Genomic DNA, 15184 nt, shown 5'->3' with positions numbered 1-15184 from the left:
GGACAGCTGGCAGTCCTACTAGTCATCCATCCCTAAGAGACAGCTCCTTAAAAACCACCACCCCACCACGCCCAGAAGAGAATAACATCACCAGGTGCTGGGAAAAGCTTAAATTAACAGGGTTCTCCTCAGCTATTAGAAAATCTCTTTTCTTCCGCTGTGACTGAGCTCTTGGAAGCTTTCTACAGAACAGACAAGGGGCTCCGGGAAGCGAGGGAAGGATGCGCGGAAAGTTAGAGGATCTGGGATAGGTGTCTTCTCAGGGCACCGGCAGACAGGAAGGATTGTAATGATTCCTCTTGATTGTAATATTTCCTCTTTATTCTTGGGGCTTGAGGTGTCTCCTTGGGGAAAGAGAGAGAGAGAGAAAAAAAGGATGGGCTATGTAGGGAATAAGGGACCTGTTTTGATGCTTTGTAAAAAGGAAAAATTGGGGGCCTCAGAGAGTCGAAGGTGGGCGGGGAGAGGCATCCGTAAGGTCCGCGGTCGCTTTCTATGAAGTCTTTCTTTCCTCCCGCATCCCTTGGGCTCGCCCCACTGCTCCAGTTTTCGAGCATCCTTCCCCAGGAACCCGAACACTCCCAGCCGCCCGCTCGGGGAGGCGTTGCCGACAGGCAGCCGAGGAGACAGGATTCTCGAGGGCGCCCGGGGCAGCGGGGCCCGGGAAGCGCCGGCCAGTCCCCGGTTCCCCGCCAGCGGGCGTCTCTGGGAGGCGCTGGTTCCCGGCGCAGCAGTAGGAGGCGGTGCGGCCCAGGCCTGAGTCCCGGCCGGGACGAGCCGAGGGGCCACGGGGCTCGCACTGGGCCGCCCCCGGCTCCGCCCGCCGGGCCCCGGCAGAGACAACCCGTGGTCCGCACGCCGCCCGCACCCCCAGCGCCGCGCCGGCGCCTCTGCCGGTGGCCGGGGGTTATGAATGGGCGCAGCGGAAGCACCGCCCCCCCCGGACGTGACGCTCGGCCAATGGCAGCGCGGGCTGCGTGGATGGATGAGGTCAGCGCTGTCGTGTCGGGAATGGAATGTGTAAGTGTAACATTCAGAACCGGGTAACATTCGGCGACCGAACGCGGCGGTCGGCAGCAACCGCGCGGGGGCCTGGGAAGCGCCGCTCGGGGCCGGCACTGCCCGCGGGGAGGACGCGCCGCCGCCGTCACCCAGCGCCGCCGCCTTCTGCCGGGCCGCCGCGCGTCCCGGGGGCCGGCCCCGCGAGCGCAGGAGTAAACACCGCCGGAGTCTCGGAGCCGCTGCAGAAGGGAATAAAGAGAGATGCAGGGATTTGTGAGGTTACGGCGCCCCAGCTGCAAGATGCACTAGCCGGCTGAACCCGGAGAGCGGCTGACTTGTTGGAACCGGAGTGTTCTGCCCCGGAGTGTGGATGAGTTGAAGTTGCTTTCCCGGGGCTCGTTTTCCACGGCGCCGAGAGGAATCCGAGAGGCAAGGAAATCACTTCGTCTTGTCATTGATTGGGCATCGGGAGCTTTTTTTCCCCCCTCTCTTTCTTTTCCTCCGTCTTGTTGCATGCAAGAGAATTACAGTCCACTGCTCGCCCGCCCTGGGTGCGAAATATTCAGCCCCGCTCTCTCCCGTCTATTGTGCAACCCAAAGATGAAAGACCGAAGGGGAGAAAGTTAAAGAAATCGCCCACATGCGCTGGATCAGTCCACGGCTTGGGGAAAGGCATCCAGAGAAGGTGGGAGCGGAGAGTTTGAAGTCTTTACAGGCGGGAAGATGGCGGACTGGAGCTGAAAGTGTTGATTGGGAAACTTGGGTGATTCTTGTGTTTATTTACAATCCTCTTGACCCAGGCAGGACACATGCAGGCCAAAAAACGCTATTTCATCCTGCTCTCAGCTGGCTCTTGTCTCGCCCTTTTGTTTTATTTCGGAGGCTTGCAGTTTAGGGCATCGAGAAGCCACAGCCGGAGAGAGGAGCACAGCCGTCGGAATGGCTTGCACCACCCGAGTCCGGATCATTTCTGGCCCCGCTTCCCGGACGCTCTGCGCCCCTTCGTTCCTTGGGATCAATTGGAAAACGAGGATTCCAGCGTGCACATTTCCCCACGGCAGAAGCGAGACGCCAACTCGAGCATCTACAAAGGCAAGAAGTGCCGCATGGAGTCCTGCTTCGATTTCACCCTTTGCAAGAAAAACGGCTTCAAAGTCTACGTATATCCGCAGCAAAAAGGGGAGAAAATCGCCGAAAGTTACCAAAACATTCTAGCGGCCATCGAGGGCTCCAGGTTCTACACCTCGGACCCCAGCCAGGCGTGCCTCTTTGTCCTGAGTCTGGATACTTTAGACAGAGACCAGTTGTCACCTCAGTATGTGCACAATTTGAGATCCAAAGTGCAGAGTCTCCACTTGTGGAACAGTGGTAGGAATCATTTAATTTTTAATTTATATTCTGGCACTTGGCCTGACTACACCGAGGATGTGGGGTTTGACATCGGCCAGGCGATGCTGGCCAAAGCCAGCATCAGTACTGAAAACTTCCGACCCAACTTTGATGTTTCTATTCCCCTCTTTTCTAAGGATCATCCCAGGACAGGAGGGGAGAGGGGTTTTTTGAAGTTTAACACTATCCCTCCTCTCAGGAAGTACATGCTAGTCTTCAAGGGGAAGAGGTACCTGACAGGGATAGGGTCAGACACCAGGAATGCCTTATATCACGTCCATAACGGGGAAGACGTCGTGCTTCTCACCACCTGCAAGCATGGCAAAGACTGGCAAAAGCACAAGGATTCTCGCTGTGACAGAGACAACACTGAGTATGAGAAGTAAGTGGCTTAGCTGATGGGCCTCAGCGGGTCAGCCCTGGGCCCTGCCCACCTGGTCCAGGTGTGAAGTTGGGAGATGTGGGTGGGGCAGGGGACCCCCTCGGGTCCTCTTCCTTTTGCTCTGAGCCTGGGACTGAGCAGCCTGCTTCTGGTGTGTAGCTTGGAGCTGAGGACCCAGAGTTTGAGCTCCTCGGGCTAACGGAAAATCCTGGAGCACTTTCCTGGGCCAAGTAGGTGACCATGCTTCCCTCTTGCTTGGAAAACCTTCAGGGTGATGTGTGTTCTATGAAGGGTGTGGGTTTGATCTGAGTTTGGAAACTGCACTTCACCAGTGGATCCAGGAGGGTGTTTGTGAGGGTCTAGGGACCCGAGAGGCTTTGAATCCACCCACAGTCCGGGGACCTTACCCCAAGATTGATGCTTTATTTGCTTTTCTCACGAGCAGGGGGAGCAGCTTTCCCCGGAATTTTCCCACCCTTCAATTGTCATCTTTCCACAAACCTTAAATTTGTGTTAGCAGTGGAAGTCCTTTAATTTCAGCTACTAAACTTTCTGCGCCTGCCTCTTCCCTACTCCCAGGTGGCATTGACTTTTATGAAGGGAGACTGTAAACTGGTTAGGGCCTGTGATCTTGCATGCATGCATGCATTCATTCATGTGTGTTTGTTGGCATGTATATATCCTGCCTCCCTAGGAGAAGCTGTTTTTTAAAAATCTGGGCCTCAGCCTCTCTGCTGTAAACTCCAGTTGCTAATTTAGATTTCCCTTTCCCTTTTGTCTTTATCAATTTGCATGTAAATCGGAGACTGTTACTCTCTGAATGCTCTGTGAGATGCCTCTTTACCCTCTGGAGTGAAGCAAGTTTTGTCCAGTTGCTAAGTAACTGAGTTGGAGACTTTGTGGACCTTCTCACTCTTCCTTTTCCTTCCCAGTGACAGTAACTGACACACTGGGCTTGGGGTCAAAACGAGTTTCTATGAATCGGCTTTAACCTGAGCTTGGAGGGTCCGTTTCCTCGTCGATGGGGTGGGAGCCCCAGACTCTCTCACTTCTGTCTGGCTGTGAAAGAGTTAGTGAGCTTCCACAGTGCATTTCCACGTTACGCCAGTTAAAAACCAGAGCAGCCTTGTGCTACCCAGGGAGGAAGGGGAACCTCGCAGCTGAGTACAAGAGGAACTGGCAGAGGTTGGCGGATTTTGCAATTGATTCATGAAATGCAGAATAGGGGAAACGCTTTGCAGAACTGATTGGAACAGGAAGGGGCATGATGGGGAAAGGACCCTGAAATGAAAGGTTTGATTGTTGTCTGTGGATTTCCTCAGACACTTGGGCCTCTGTAGGAGTGATTGGAAGAGAAATTCAAGTCCTCCTGTACTTGATCGTAGACAGTGAAGGAGAAAGTATCAAACACTGGGATTCCCCCAAACCCCAACACCTCTTGCTTTTCGAGCATAAGCAAAGCCCGAGGCTGTAGGGTCAATTATGAATCTAAATTTTCCTCTGCTTTGAGGGCAGTTATGTGTGAATGTTGGGTGCAGTTGCCATGGATTAAAATTTTCTCACAAAAGAAACAAACTGTGGTTAGTAATGAACGCTTTGTTTACACGACATTTACATTGACCTATTCCTGTGGGTGCTTGTAAGAAAAAAATGCTCATAGCCTTTGAGGAATTTCTTTGTCTGGTTTATGGTGGAGTAACTCGAGATGAAGTCTGACCTTTCATTGTCTTCTAAAGCAGTCTCACCGAATTTTGTAGAAGGATCATGATGGTCTTCATTCCTCTAAAGGAACTGGAGGGGAGATCTTAAGAAATTTGAATTATACATTTATTTGGGAAACACCCTCAATCCGATACAACAGTCATATCTGCTTTACTCTCCTAGTCCCAAAATAAATCGTCTGCATTCTCTGCAGAAGGTTTTTCTAGAGATTTTTGGCAATAAGGGAAGGAGGGGCTGGTTTCCAAGAACCTTTAATTTTTGCTAATTAAATTTCACTAATTTTTGCCCTCTTTGTCGTTGCCTCAAGAAATCAGACACCCACGCCCTTGTTTTGGTTTATGTTTAAAGACCACAAGGGGTCAGGCCCTCAGGACTGAGTCTCATATGAAGAGTGGCATTTAGTGAGGAAAGCAAGTTACCTCTTTCTCCTGAGCAGGGATTTCTTTCAGAGTCACTTCTGGATTTTCTTCATTCCTCTTTTGCATACTTTACAGCTCTAACCTTGTTTCATAGGACGGGATGGTGTTGCAGAACGTTTATATTCATCGGCCTGCTTGACCTGGAGTTTTAACTCCTTCCTCTCTCTGGGTTATCTGAACGCTTTATCTCTGAGAAATGGTGCTTGCAAACATGTTTGCCTTTGCCGTTGACTTTGGAAGATATGAAGAATGAATGAGCTCTGAAATGTGGTGAGAATGCTCACCTAGCAGGCAACCTGTCTTGTGCTCTGAAGTAAGCACAACTATTGTACTTTGCTACTTATACTGATGTTTTCTGTAAGTCAGCTGTGTGTGTGTCAGATGCAGAACTCCTTCAATCAAATGCTAATCTCTTCCCAGGGAGGATATTACAGTTAGGTCTATAGAAGTCATCTAAGTTTGACTTCTCATACTGTCTCATGGTGTGACTTTTGATTCATCCCCTTGAACCTTAGTTTATCCTTTGGTGGAATGGGTTTTCGACTGCTTTAGGGTTCTCTAAGCGTTCATTTGATAATGGCTTATAAAAACAGGATCAGTTTTCATCTACTTCTTTTCTTTATTAGCAAGTGCCTATGAAAAGCCTTCTGTTTAATTTGCTGCCACAAGCAACCACATATAACTGTTTTGGACTTAGGGGGTCTGATAATTAGATTGAAAATTTATGGTATCGTGGCTGAGTTACAATACTATAGAATATGTACAAGTGTATCAACTAAAAAAACGTTGCTTTTAGCGAAATTTAGCCTTATATGACAATAAATGTTTAGTTGAAGACTTCTGTTTCAACTTCACTTTTGTGAAAATCAGACATTTACTACTAAAGGTATAGAAGAACTGCATGGAATGAAGGAAAAGACTTTTCTCTTGTAATAGAGCAATATTTTCGACCCAGACTTCCAGGATTATATTAAAACATCCATTTTTATGACACCCATAATTAATTTTCATCAGTTACATATATTAACAGATGTAGATGACACTGGCTAAAATAAGTTGCTACAGTAATCACATGATTTGTAATAAGGCTTTAGAGAAATTCTATTTTGCATCTTTTGAGCTTCTTACGCAGCCTTACAGAATTACTGTATTTTTGCATGAACTTCATAGTGCAGATCCCTTCAAAGGGCATTATTGTGAAACTTCAAATTTGACTTTCTGAAATAGAAGAAAAAGAAGGAAATGAGAGGTGGCTTCTATCTTTGACCCCTTTGAGGAAAGCTGTGGAGAATATTTTAAGCAGCTCTTCTGGGAACAGGCAGGATTCTGTGCAGGCCTTTTGGACACTTTCTCCTGTGTTTGTTGAAGCTGTACCTCACAATCCTTGTGTTTTTAAGGGTTTTGAAGGTAAGTGATCATACAACTTCCAAACATCCTCATTTTACAGATGTGGAAACTGAGGGATAGACTGTTAAAGGGATTTGCTGAAGGTCAGAAAACTGTTTAGTAGCAGGGGTAGCCCTAGAAAGCAGGCCTTCTGACTTTTTCTCCTTGACCTACAGTATTCCATCTTTAATTACAGACACACCTGAAAGCTCTCCAGCCACTGAAAGATCCTTATTGATGGTGCTTCTTATGGGATTTCTCTTGGAATCATTTGGGAAGCTGATAAAGACTTTGGACCAACTTTGTGAAAAAAGAAAGCACATACATGCATAATTTGTCATCTAGTTTTAGGGGTTGACACACAGCCGCTACTAAGGGCATCGTCAGACTTGAGAACTTCTGCTCTAGGGCTTACATATTTCTTTTCATTGCCAACTAAGGTGGAGGTCCCCAGTGCTGTTTAGTCTAAGTAGGAGTTTTGGGCACTTTTCAGTTTGGCTCCAGTGAATTTTGGGAATAGGCTTTGAATTCACTGAATGATAAGCTGAATTCAGATGCATTTATAGCAAAAAGAAAATGTGCACAAGTAAATGATGATGTATTGATTCCCCATTTTCCTGAACTATATTCCCAGACACCTTGAGCGAGTTTGTGATCCAACAGGGAGCCTTGGAGGAATGAAAGTTGGAAATTGTGCTTCTCAGGTTTTAAATGTAAAATATTAGCACCTTTTTCCCCACAGGTGTATGATAGCACAAAAGCATTTCTAAAATAAACCACATAAGCACAGCTTTTTTTTTAAACACACATATGTGCTCTTTTTTTTTTTTCATTTATTTATTTTTGGCTGTGTTGGGTCTTTGTGGCTATGCGTGGGTTTTCTCTAGTTGTGGCGAGTGGGGGCTACTCTTCGTTGTGGTGCACGGGCTTCTCATTGCGGTGGCTTCTCTTGTTGCAGAGCACAGACTCTAGGCGCGCGGGCTTCAGTAGTTGTGGCGCACGGGCTTCAGTAGTTGTGGCACACAGGCTTCAGTAATTGTGGCATGCAGACTTCAGTAGTTATGGCTCGCGGGCTCTAGAGCGCAGGCTCAATAGTTGTGGCACACGGGCTTAGTTGCTCCGTGGCATGTGGGATCTTCCCGGACCAGGGCTCAAACCCATGTCCCCTGCACTGGCAGGCAGATTCTTAACCACTGAGCCACCAGGGGAGCCCAAGCACTGTTTTAAAATAAAGCTAGGGCCAGCCCTAGACGAATTTTGAAGTTAGCAATGTGTCTTCTTGCACTGAGGTTCTAATTCTTTCTGTGCCCCTCCCACCCCCAAGTTTCTCACCTTCTCTGAACTTGCTTTCTGGAGGGCTCCTGAGAGCCTCATTTACAAGGAATCCCTAAAGGTTGAGGTTTCGTGGGCTACTTCTAGGGACGTTTGCAAGTTGATTGAGTCTAGTTCAAAAAATGACAGGTGAAAGTGGAATCTGTGACCTGAGCTGGGAGCCTGTAGGATTTTGTCCTTCAGAGGATGGCTTGCTATGAAGGCTTGGGCAGGCCCCACCAGTGGGAGGCCACCATTGGTCCCCCGACTGTGACAGCAGCTTTGGGTGGCACCGACTTGGCTAAAAGGGGAGCTGTCACACCCTCAGGTGGTGCTTGTTCTCTTTGTCCAAAGGCCTGTGGATGTGCCTCCCCAGAACCCGCTGTTAGAAACACCTGCTGACAATGACCTTGAGTACACTAAGGTCACACCAAAGGTTGTGTTTGATAGGGCCCGGCTGCTCTGCTCACAGCCACCTTGCCAGGTGTCTCGTCAGGCCATTTTACAGGTTTGTAAGCTAAGGCCAGCTCTGGTGAGGTGGATTGTCAAGGCTGCACAGCTTGTAAGTGGCTGAGCGGAGGCTACAGTCCAGGTTTCCTGGTTCCCATTCCTCTCCTTTCTCTGAGGCCCGCTGCTCCCTCATGACCGTCACTTTCCCACACAGCCTCTCCGGAGGGGACCCGTCAGGCTCAGCGGTCACTAGATACTGCAATCTCCTGAGAGTGTTCGTGTTTGGATGTGAACACCATGAGCTTAATGACCGATTGGTTTTCCTTCAAAGCTCTTCCGTCTGTGCCCAAGTTCCTTTAATGCACAGGGACTCCCTCAAAACTGCAAGATATTTGTCCAGTGTCTTATCTGAAGTCACCTTTATTAGCTCATTTAAGCCTTTTGACAACAGTGTGTAAAATCCCCACTTTACAGATAGGAGTACAGGCCTGGAGAGGGTAAAGTTAGGAGCCACGGTCACATCTGGCGAGGAAATGGTGGTGTTCAAACCAGGCATCTTGGATGTCAAAGACAATGCTCTTTCCTCTAAAAAATGTTACCACCTTAAAGAATCAAACAAAATTTCTACCTGTTCACAGTTTTGTTATCAGTGAGTTTAGTGTGATTTGGGTGTTTGTATGTCATATCTTTTTTTTTTTTTCCTCTACTGCTTTCCTTTATAAACATGCTTCCCAAGGAAAAAATCTGGCTAAGAGATGTGATTAAGACAGCCCTGAGTTGACACTTAAGTATCGAACTCCTTCATCTCTTCCGTTCAGGGAACCTTATAACTTTGACTATGTAGATTCTGCCTTTCGTTTCCCCCTAGATTTCTTCTCAGAAAAGTGAGGAAGTGAATCATGTGTGACCTTTGCCCTCCTGATAGCACCTTGCAGGGTTTGCCCTGTACTAGATGTCAGTGAACCCATGAGGTGGTGCAGGAGTGACCTTTGCCCCAGGTATAAGGTGTGACCCTGTAGAAATGGGAGACCCACTGGAAGATTCCATTTCTGACAAAACGGGCCAGGTTTCTGGAGTGTAGCATACCACTGCTCCCAGGCCCTGAGGCTCCCTGTAGAAAAACAGTGGTTAAAAAATTATAAAAACTGTACAGAGCCTCTGCAGAAAATTAGGAAAATGCAAAAGAGATGAATATGAAAAGAAATTTCTTCTCTAGTCCTGACAGTGAGAGCTAACCACTATTATTAAACTTCAGTAGTTGGCCTGTTATAACTCACATATACACCTCTGCGGTTGATTATGTCATTCTATGTCTGCATATCCACGTACCTTGTATAGATATGTTAGTTATTATTTAATTAATAGTAAATAATGAATTTGACACATTTTCCTTAAGTGTCTTGTTTGTGCCAGACACATAGGTGTTGGAGCTGGGGCCGCCGGGAGTGAACAAAACAAACTCCTGGCCGTTCTAGTCTGTCGGTTTTATAAAGTTAAAGTCCGACTTTAAGTGTATTTTTGCATGTTGCTTTTTTCTTAACATTATCTCAGAGCCTCTTCCTCTCCTACTAAAGAGGAAAATCCTATTAAAATACTAAAGTAGGATTTTTAATGGCTGCACGGTTCTTTTTAGTAACTCATGGCTGTACCGTAGTTGATTTGCATTTTCTTAGTAAGAGATTTGTTTCCCATCTTTTCTTTTATTATACATAAGTCTGTGATGAATTTCACTGTATTGAGGATTTGTTTTCTTCTTGACTAAGGTCTCTCTCTCAGAAAACACAGCACTTCCTCTCTCCTGACCTCCCCACCACCACCAATCCCTTTTGGAGGAATAGCAATTTTTGAGGTGAGTCTGAGCACCCATTTAGCGAAGTAGCCGGCATGAAATGACTGCTTAGATAAACATCTGTAGGTGTTAATTGGTCCTGCGTCGGGGGTGGGTGGGGGTGGGGGTCTTTGAAGTTCCCACAGCTCCGTTCCCTTTGAAGTTTCATTTTTGCTGGAGCCAGAAACCTCCGTGTGTCTCTTACTGAGCAGACCGCTTCCTCCGTGCCTTCTGCAGCCTCTCCTGGGATCTCAGAATCTGTGGGCCTAACCTGGGTAGGTGTCAGTTTTGTCAGTTAATTGTGTCAGTTGCTCAAAGCCCTCCTCTCTTTTCTCTTTGGCTGTTGAGTCTGGTCCTTTGGAGGTGAATTGAGACAAGTGGCTTTACCTCTGGGGCATCCAGGTCAGGTCTGGGATTCTAAGTGCAAATAAGGTACTATTCTAAGTGATAACTGATTCACTTTGTTATAAAAACAGAAATTAACACACCATTGTAAAGCAATTATACTCCAATAAAACTGCTCCACCAGGGAAGCCCCAATAAAGATGTAAAAAAAAAAAAATTCCCTAGTCAGGAGAAACCCATTTGTCTGATGGGATAAAAAAACAAAAACAAACAAACAAAAAAAACCCAAGACAGAGGGAATTCCCTGGCGCTTTCACTGCCGAGGGCCCAGGTTCAATCCCTGGTGTGGGAACTAAAGTCCCACAAGCCTTGCTGAGTGGCCAAAAAAAAAAAAAAGAAAAAAAACCCCAAATAAACAAAAAACCAAGACAGGAAACAAAGTAAACCAAACCATTTACGCCTAGTTAGACTTTCTTCCCATTGTAATTGCTTTGAGCAGCAGTGAGATTTGTGGAGAAACACTTCCTCGTTTTGTGCACCCTCTTGTCTTCTGTGAAGCCCTTTAGGAGAGGGCGATGACCCTGGACCAGGGAAGTCACTGACCCACACACATTCCTGGACTAGGTGCTGACCCTTTCAGCCTCATTTTCCACATCTGTAAGTGGGGATCATAACACCTCACAGGGTCGTTGAAAGATTGAAAAGAGGTGGAGTGGGTAACTGCTTGTAATGTAAAGCCTTGTAAACACTGATGTGCTCTACAAGGTGGTGGTGTTTATTAAAAATCACCTTCCTGCCATTTTCTAATCAACCACAGAGGTTTGCTTAGTTTCATAACTTGGCTCTTTACTAAGCCACAGAAATAACTGCTCACCTCTTTCTTGATACTTACTCCCCAGAAAATTGTGGTAGATGCCCTGGAAGGCTAGCCATTATTTCTGTGGGCTGTGGAAAGACCTAGATGGGGCCTTGGAGCTTGCAGGTGGCCTGGGGCAAAGGTGGGAGTAGGTGGAGGTGGTCTCTGGGGCAGTCAGGCACTGCCTTGACTCTGCATCCCCCAAGTTCCCTGGATGACTGCTCTAGGAATGCAGGTTATTGCTTTTGCAAGTGACTTCTGTGCCTCATCGGTTGAGGGTGATCTTTGGAAGGCTACCTCGTATGAATGGGCTGGTTCGACAGGCCCTTGGGTTGCAAAGGGCAGAATATCACTCAGGCCACCTTAAGTCACAGGATTTATTGTGAAGGGACATGGAACAAAAACTGGACCTGAACTGTTCCAGTAAGTTCTCAGGACCCAGCATATATATATATAACTTGGGTCTGCTCCTTTCTTCCCGCTCTGGACCTTCATCTCTCCCCAGACTGGCACCTCTGTCGCGGGGTGTGTCTGCCAACTACTGGCCAGTCTTTCCTGAATTCTCGCCTGCAGGCCTGGAGGAAACCAGCCTGATTGGCTTTACTGGGGATCCTTACTCCTTCAGGGGAGAGCCATTCCTATCAGGCCACGTCTCTGGGTCTGGTGGTGACCTCATCAGTTGAAAGAGTGCCCTGTCACATTGTCATTCTTGATTGAATTGGTGGCCATCCTTTTGCAAAGAACAGCCTAAAGTTGCTTCCTGAAATGGGACTGTGGTTAGGGGAAGTTGCCTGTGGCAGGCACTGTTAAGCCATATCCTGTTGGCACTGACATATTTGAGCCCGGTTGATGAAGATGATAGCAACTAATATTTCTTGAGAGTGTACTGTGTGCTGGGTAACGGGCAGTATCTTTTTTAATCTGTACGTCCACCCTAGCAGGAAGATACTCATTTGAGATGCAGAACGAAGTTCAGAGAATCTTTAAAAGTGACTTGCCTAAGAGCACACAGCTGGGACACAACCCGAGGGCCGTCTGACTTCTGAACCTGTGTTCTTCACCACGGCATCGTACTGTTTCTGCACAGCTGGAACTGATGTCATGAAGACCCCACACACGTAAAGAATAGTGTGATTGATTTATAGGGTATCACTTGTGTTTCTCACCTAGAATTTATTTAATCTTACTGGAGGAGAGACCGTTCTAACCAGCGTGGTAATCTGGTTTCTCAGCCCACAGCAGATTCAGAGCAGTCAATTTAAAGAGAGAGGGATTCTTGGGCTTCCCTGGTGGCGCAGTGGTTGAGAGTCCGCCTGCCGATGCAGGGGACACGGGTTCATGCCCCGGTTCGGGAAGATCCCACATGCCGTGGAGCAGCTGGGCCCGTGAGCCATGGCCGCTGGGCCTGCGCATCCGGAGCCTGTGCTACGCAACAGGAGAGGCCACAGCAGTGAGAGGCCTGCGTACCGCAAAAAAAAAAAAAAAAAAAAGAAGAGAGAGGGATTCTTGCAGGCAGAGCTGGGAAGAAGGGACAGTTGGCCACCCAGATGGAAGGAAGCAGGCCTGGAAGTGATCAAATGTAACACCCAGAAGAAGTAAAGAAGCACTGCAATGTTGGTACGCGGGCCTCTCACTGTTGTGGCCACTCCCGTTGCGGAGCACAGGCTCCGGATGCGCAGGCTCAGCGGCCATGGCTCACGGGCCCAGCCGCTCCGCGGCATGTGGGATCCTCCCGGACCGGGGCACGACCCCGTTTCCCCTGCATCGGCAGGCGGACTCTCAACCACTGTGCCACCAGGGAAGCCCCAGCACTGCAATTTAAGAGCAGCTGGCCCAGAGCCCGAGTGTGCCCTGCGGACTCCCCAGAAGCATGCCTTTGAGTCCCGCTACCCTAATACCACGCCTGTCACCAACCAGAGCTTCTGTAAATATTTGATAAACTATACCACGGTACAGCGCTGACCGTGAGCCGTCACTTATGTATGCTGGCCTTTGTTTAAGAAAGTAGAGGAACAAATAATGAACTTTATAACTTTTTTTTTTTTTTTTTTTTTTGCGGTACGTGGGCCTCTCACTGTTGTGGCCTCTCCCGTTGCGGAGCACAGGCTCCGGACGCGCAGGCTCAGCGGCCATGGCTCACGGGCCCCGCCGCTCCGCGGCACGTGGGATCTTCCCGGACCGGTGCACAAACCCGTGTCCTCTGCATTGGCAGGCAGACTCTCAACCAGTGCGCCACCAGGGAAGCCCTTTATAACTTTTTTGAGCCCTATAGTTAAAATAAAAATATTTTGGTGCCCCTAAGATAAGCTCTCCATTTGAAAGCTTATCTACCAAGCTTAGCAAGTTCCCCGAAGGCTCCGGATACAAGGGGTAGTTGCATCCTTGGAGTTTGCATCAGAGTTCTGGTATTTGTGGCTGACTCAGATTTCTGGGGTTTTATAGTACATATCAATACTTTAATGAGAAATATAACGTTTTCTGGCATTGTCACGTGGGCCTGTGATGCTAGTGGTTCTTGACGGACTAGTGCTCCAGCTGACTTGGGCCCTGGGCTCCGGGAAAGAGTGGCCCCAGGTGTGGAATATGGAGGCTGGGAATTAGAGCAGGGAAGGCGTCCCTGAGGGGAGGAGGAGCGTCTAGTCTGTTGCTTAGAGGCTGCCCTGGTAGGTATGTTGTGGCGCATGTCCTGCTTTTTCTGCATTTCTAGGGATGCCCAGAATGGGAACTGATGGGTAGAGATCTGGAATGGATTTCACATGTCCTATATATATTCCAGCACCCTGACAGATCGGTGGAAGTCGTCCACAGCACCACTGATAAAAATAGGACCATGCCACTATCCTAGTTGAACTCACCCTGGAGGCTTCTCCTAATTCATTCATACGATGTAAAGGTGGGGTTGGTCCAGCTCTACCTGCCTTTGCATCCCCAGCGCCTTGGCAGAGCCTCACTCCTCCTCCTCCTCCCTTTCCCCACATGCCCTCTTCTCTCTCTCAGAAAACTGTCCCCCAGCTTCATTTCATTTCTTCCAGTGTCACTTCCTTGATGCCCGAGACTTGGTCACAATTCTCCTGTTAATGGGCCCTTATAGAACAGTTAATACTTGCCACGGCTGTGGTTTTTTCCATTTATTTAACTCTCTGTTTTTCTCTCTCCCCAGTAATTGTATGGGCCCTGAGGGGAGAATTCATGTCATTTTTCATTAAATTTACTCAACAGATACTTATGAAGCACCTACTCTTTCCAGGCACTGGGGATTCAACAGTGAACCAAACAGACACACATCCCTGCCCCAAGATGGTCCCAGTCTAATGACTGGAGGCTTTTACCATGTCAGTTATGGATTGTGTTAGAAGGTGCTTGGTGCTGGGAAGAAAAGCAGTATATGGAAAGGGGTGAAGGCAGTGGGTCTCAACCTGGGGAGCTTCTGGAAATGGGGCATGGGCCCTACTCCTAGCCAATCAGACTCTCTGGGGATGAAGTTCAGGTTTTTAAATAGCTCTCCAGGTGATGTGGATGCACAGTGAGAATGGGAATGGGGGGTTACAGTTTAAATATGGCGGGAAGGAAGGCTCTGTGGGGAAAGTGACATGAACTCACTCACTGCTGTGTCTTCACAGCCTAGCACCGTGCCTGACCCACCCATACTGGGCACTCAGTTTTTGCTGGATAAATGAAAAAAAAATTACATTTATTTAGCCAATCGAAGTACTGTTGACTGTACAAAGTATGGGTTCTGTAGATGTCACTGTCTTTGGTTTACAGCCCAGGCCTTCCCGTGTTTCCTCCAAGTTCATCTTTTGCTGATTTACCCAGAGTTTCTTTTCATTTTCAAAGTGGATGTTTCTTCCAATAACCTTTTTTTTTTTCTTTTCTCCCAAGGTAGTTTCTTTTCTTTCTTTTTCTTTTTTTCCTGTTCTGTTGGATATGATATCGGTAAAACCAAATTAAAATGAACTGACAGGCTTTACTGCATACTGTGAATCTAAAGGATGTATTGCTACAGGAGAAACCATTATGGTCTTTTTGTCATTTAATTTTAACAGTCTGTAGATATTGGGACTTTTTGTGCCCCCTTAATTGCAATTTTTCTC

At 47.7% G+C, this 15184-nt stretch overlaps 1 protein-coding gene across 1 annotated transcript in view; it reads left to right on the top strand.

The window, feature by feature from the left end:
• Positions 1-1811: 1811 nt before the first annotated feature.
• EXT1 (exostosin glycosyltransferase 1) overlaps positions 1812-15184 on the top strand; it is a gene marked incomplete at its 5' end in the record, with an annotated part of 308249 nt that continues 294876 nt past the window's right edge. The window contains one exon of the mRNA XM_079722553.1: positions 1812-2773. Within this exon, the coding sequence (XP_079578679.1) occupies positions 1812-2773 (962 nt within the window). The remainder of the gene's footprint in view (positions 2774-15184) is intronic.

This window comes from Hyperoodon ampullatus, assembly GCF_949752795.1.
Source record: "Hyperoodon ampullatus genome assembly, chromosome: 17".
Lineage (NCBI taxonomy): Eukaryota > Metazoa > Chordata > Mammalia > Artiodactyla > Ziphiidae > Hyperoodon > Hyperoodon ampullatus.
Note: the sequence above shows the minus strand (reverse complement) of the source record. Positions and strands in the feature narration are given on the sequence as shown.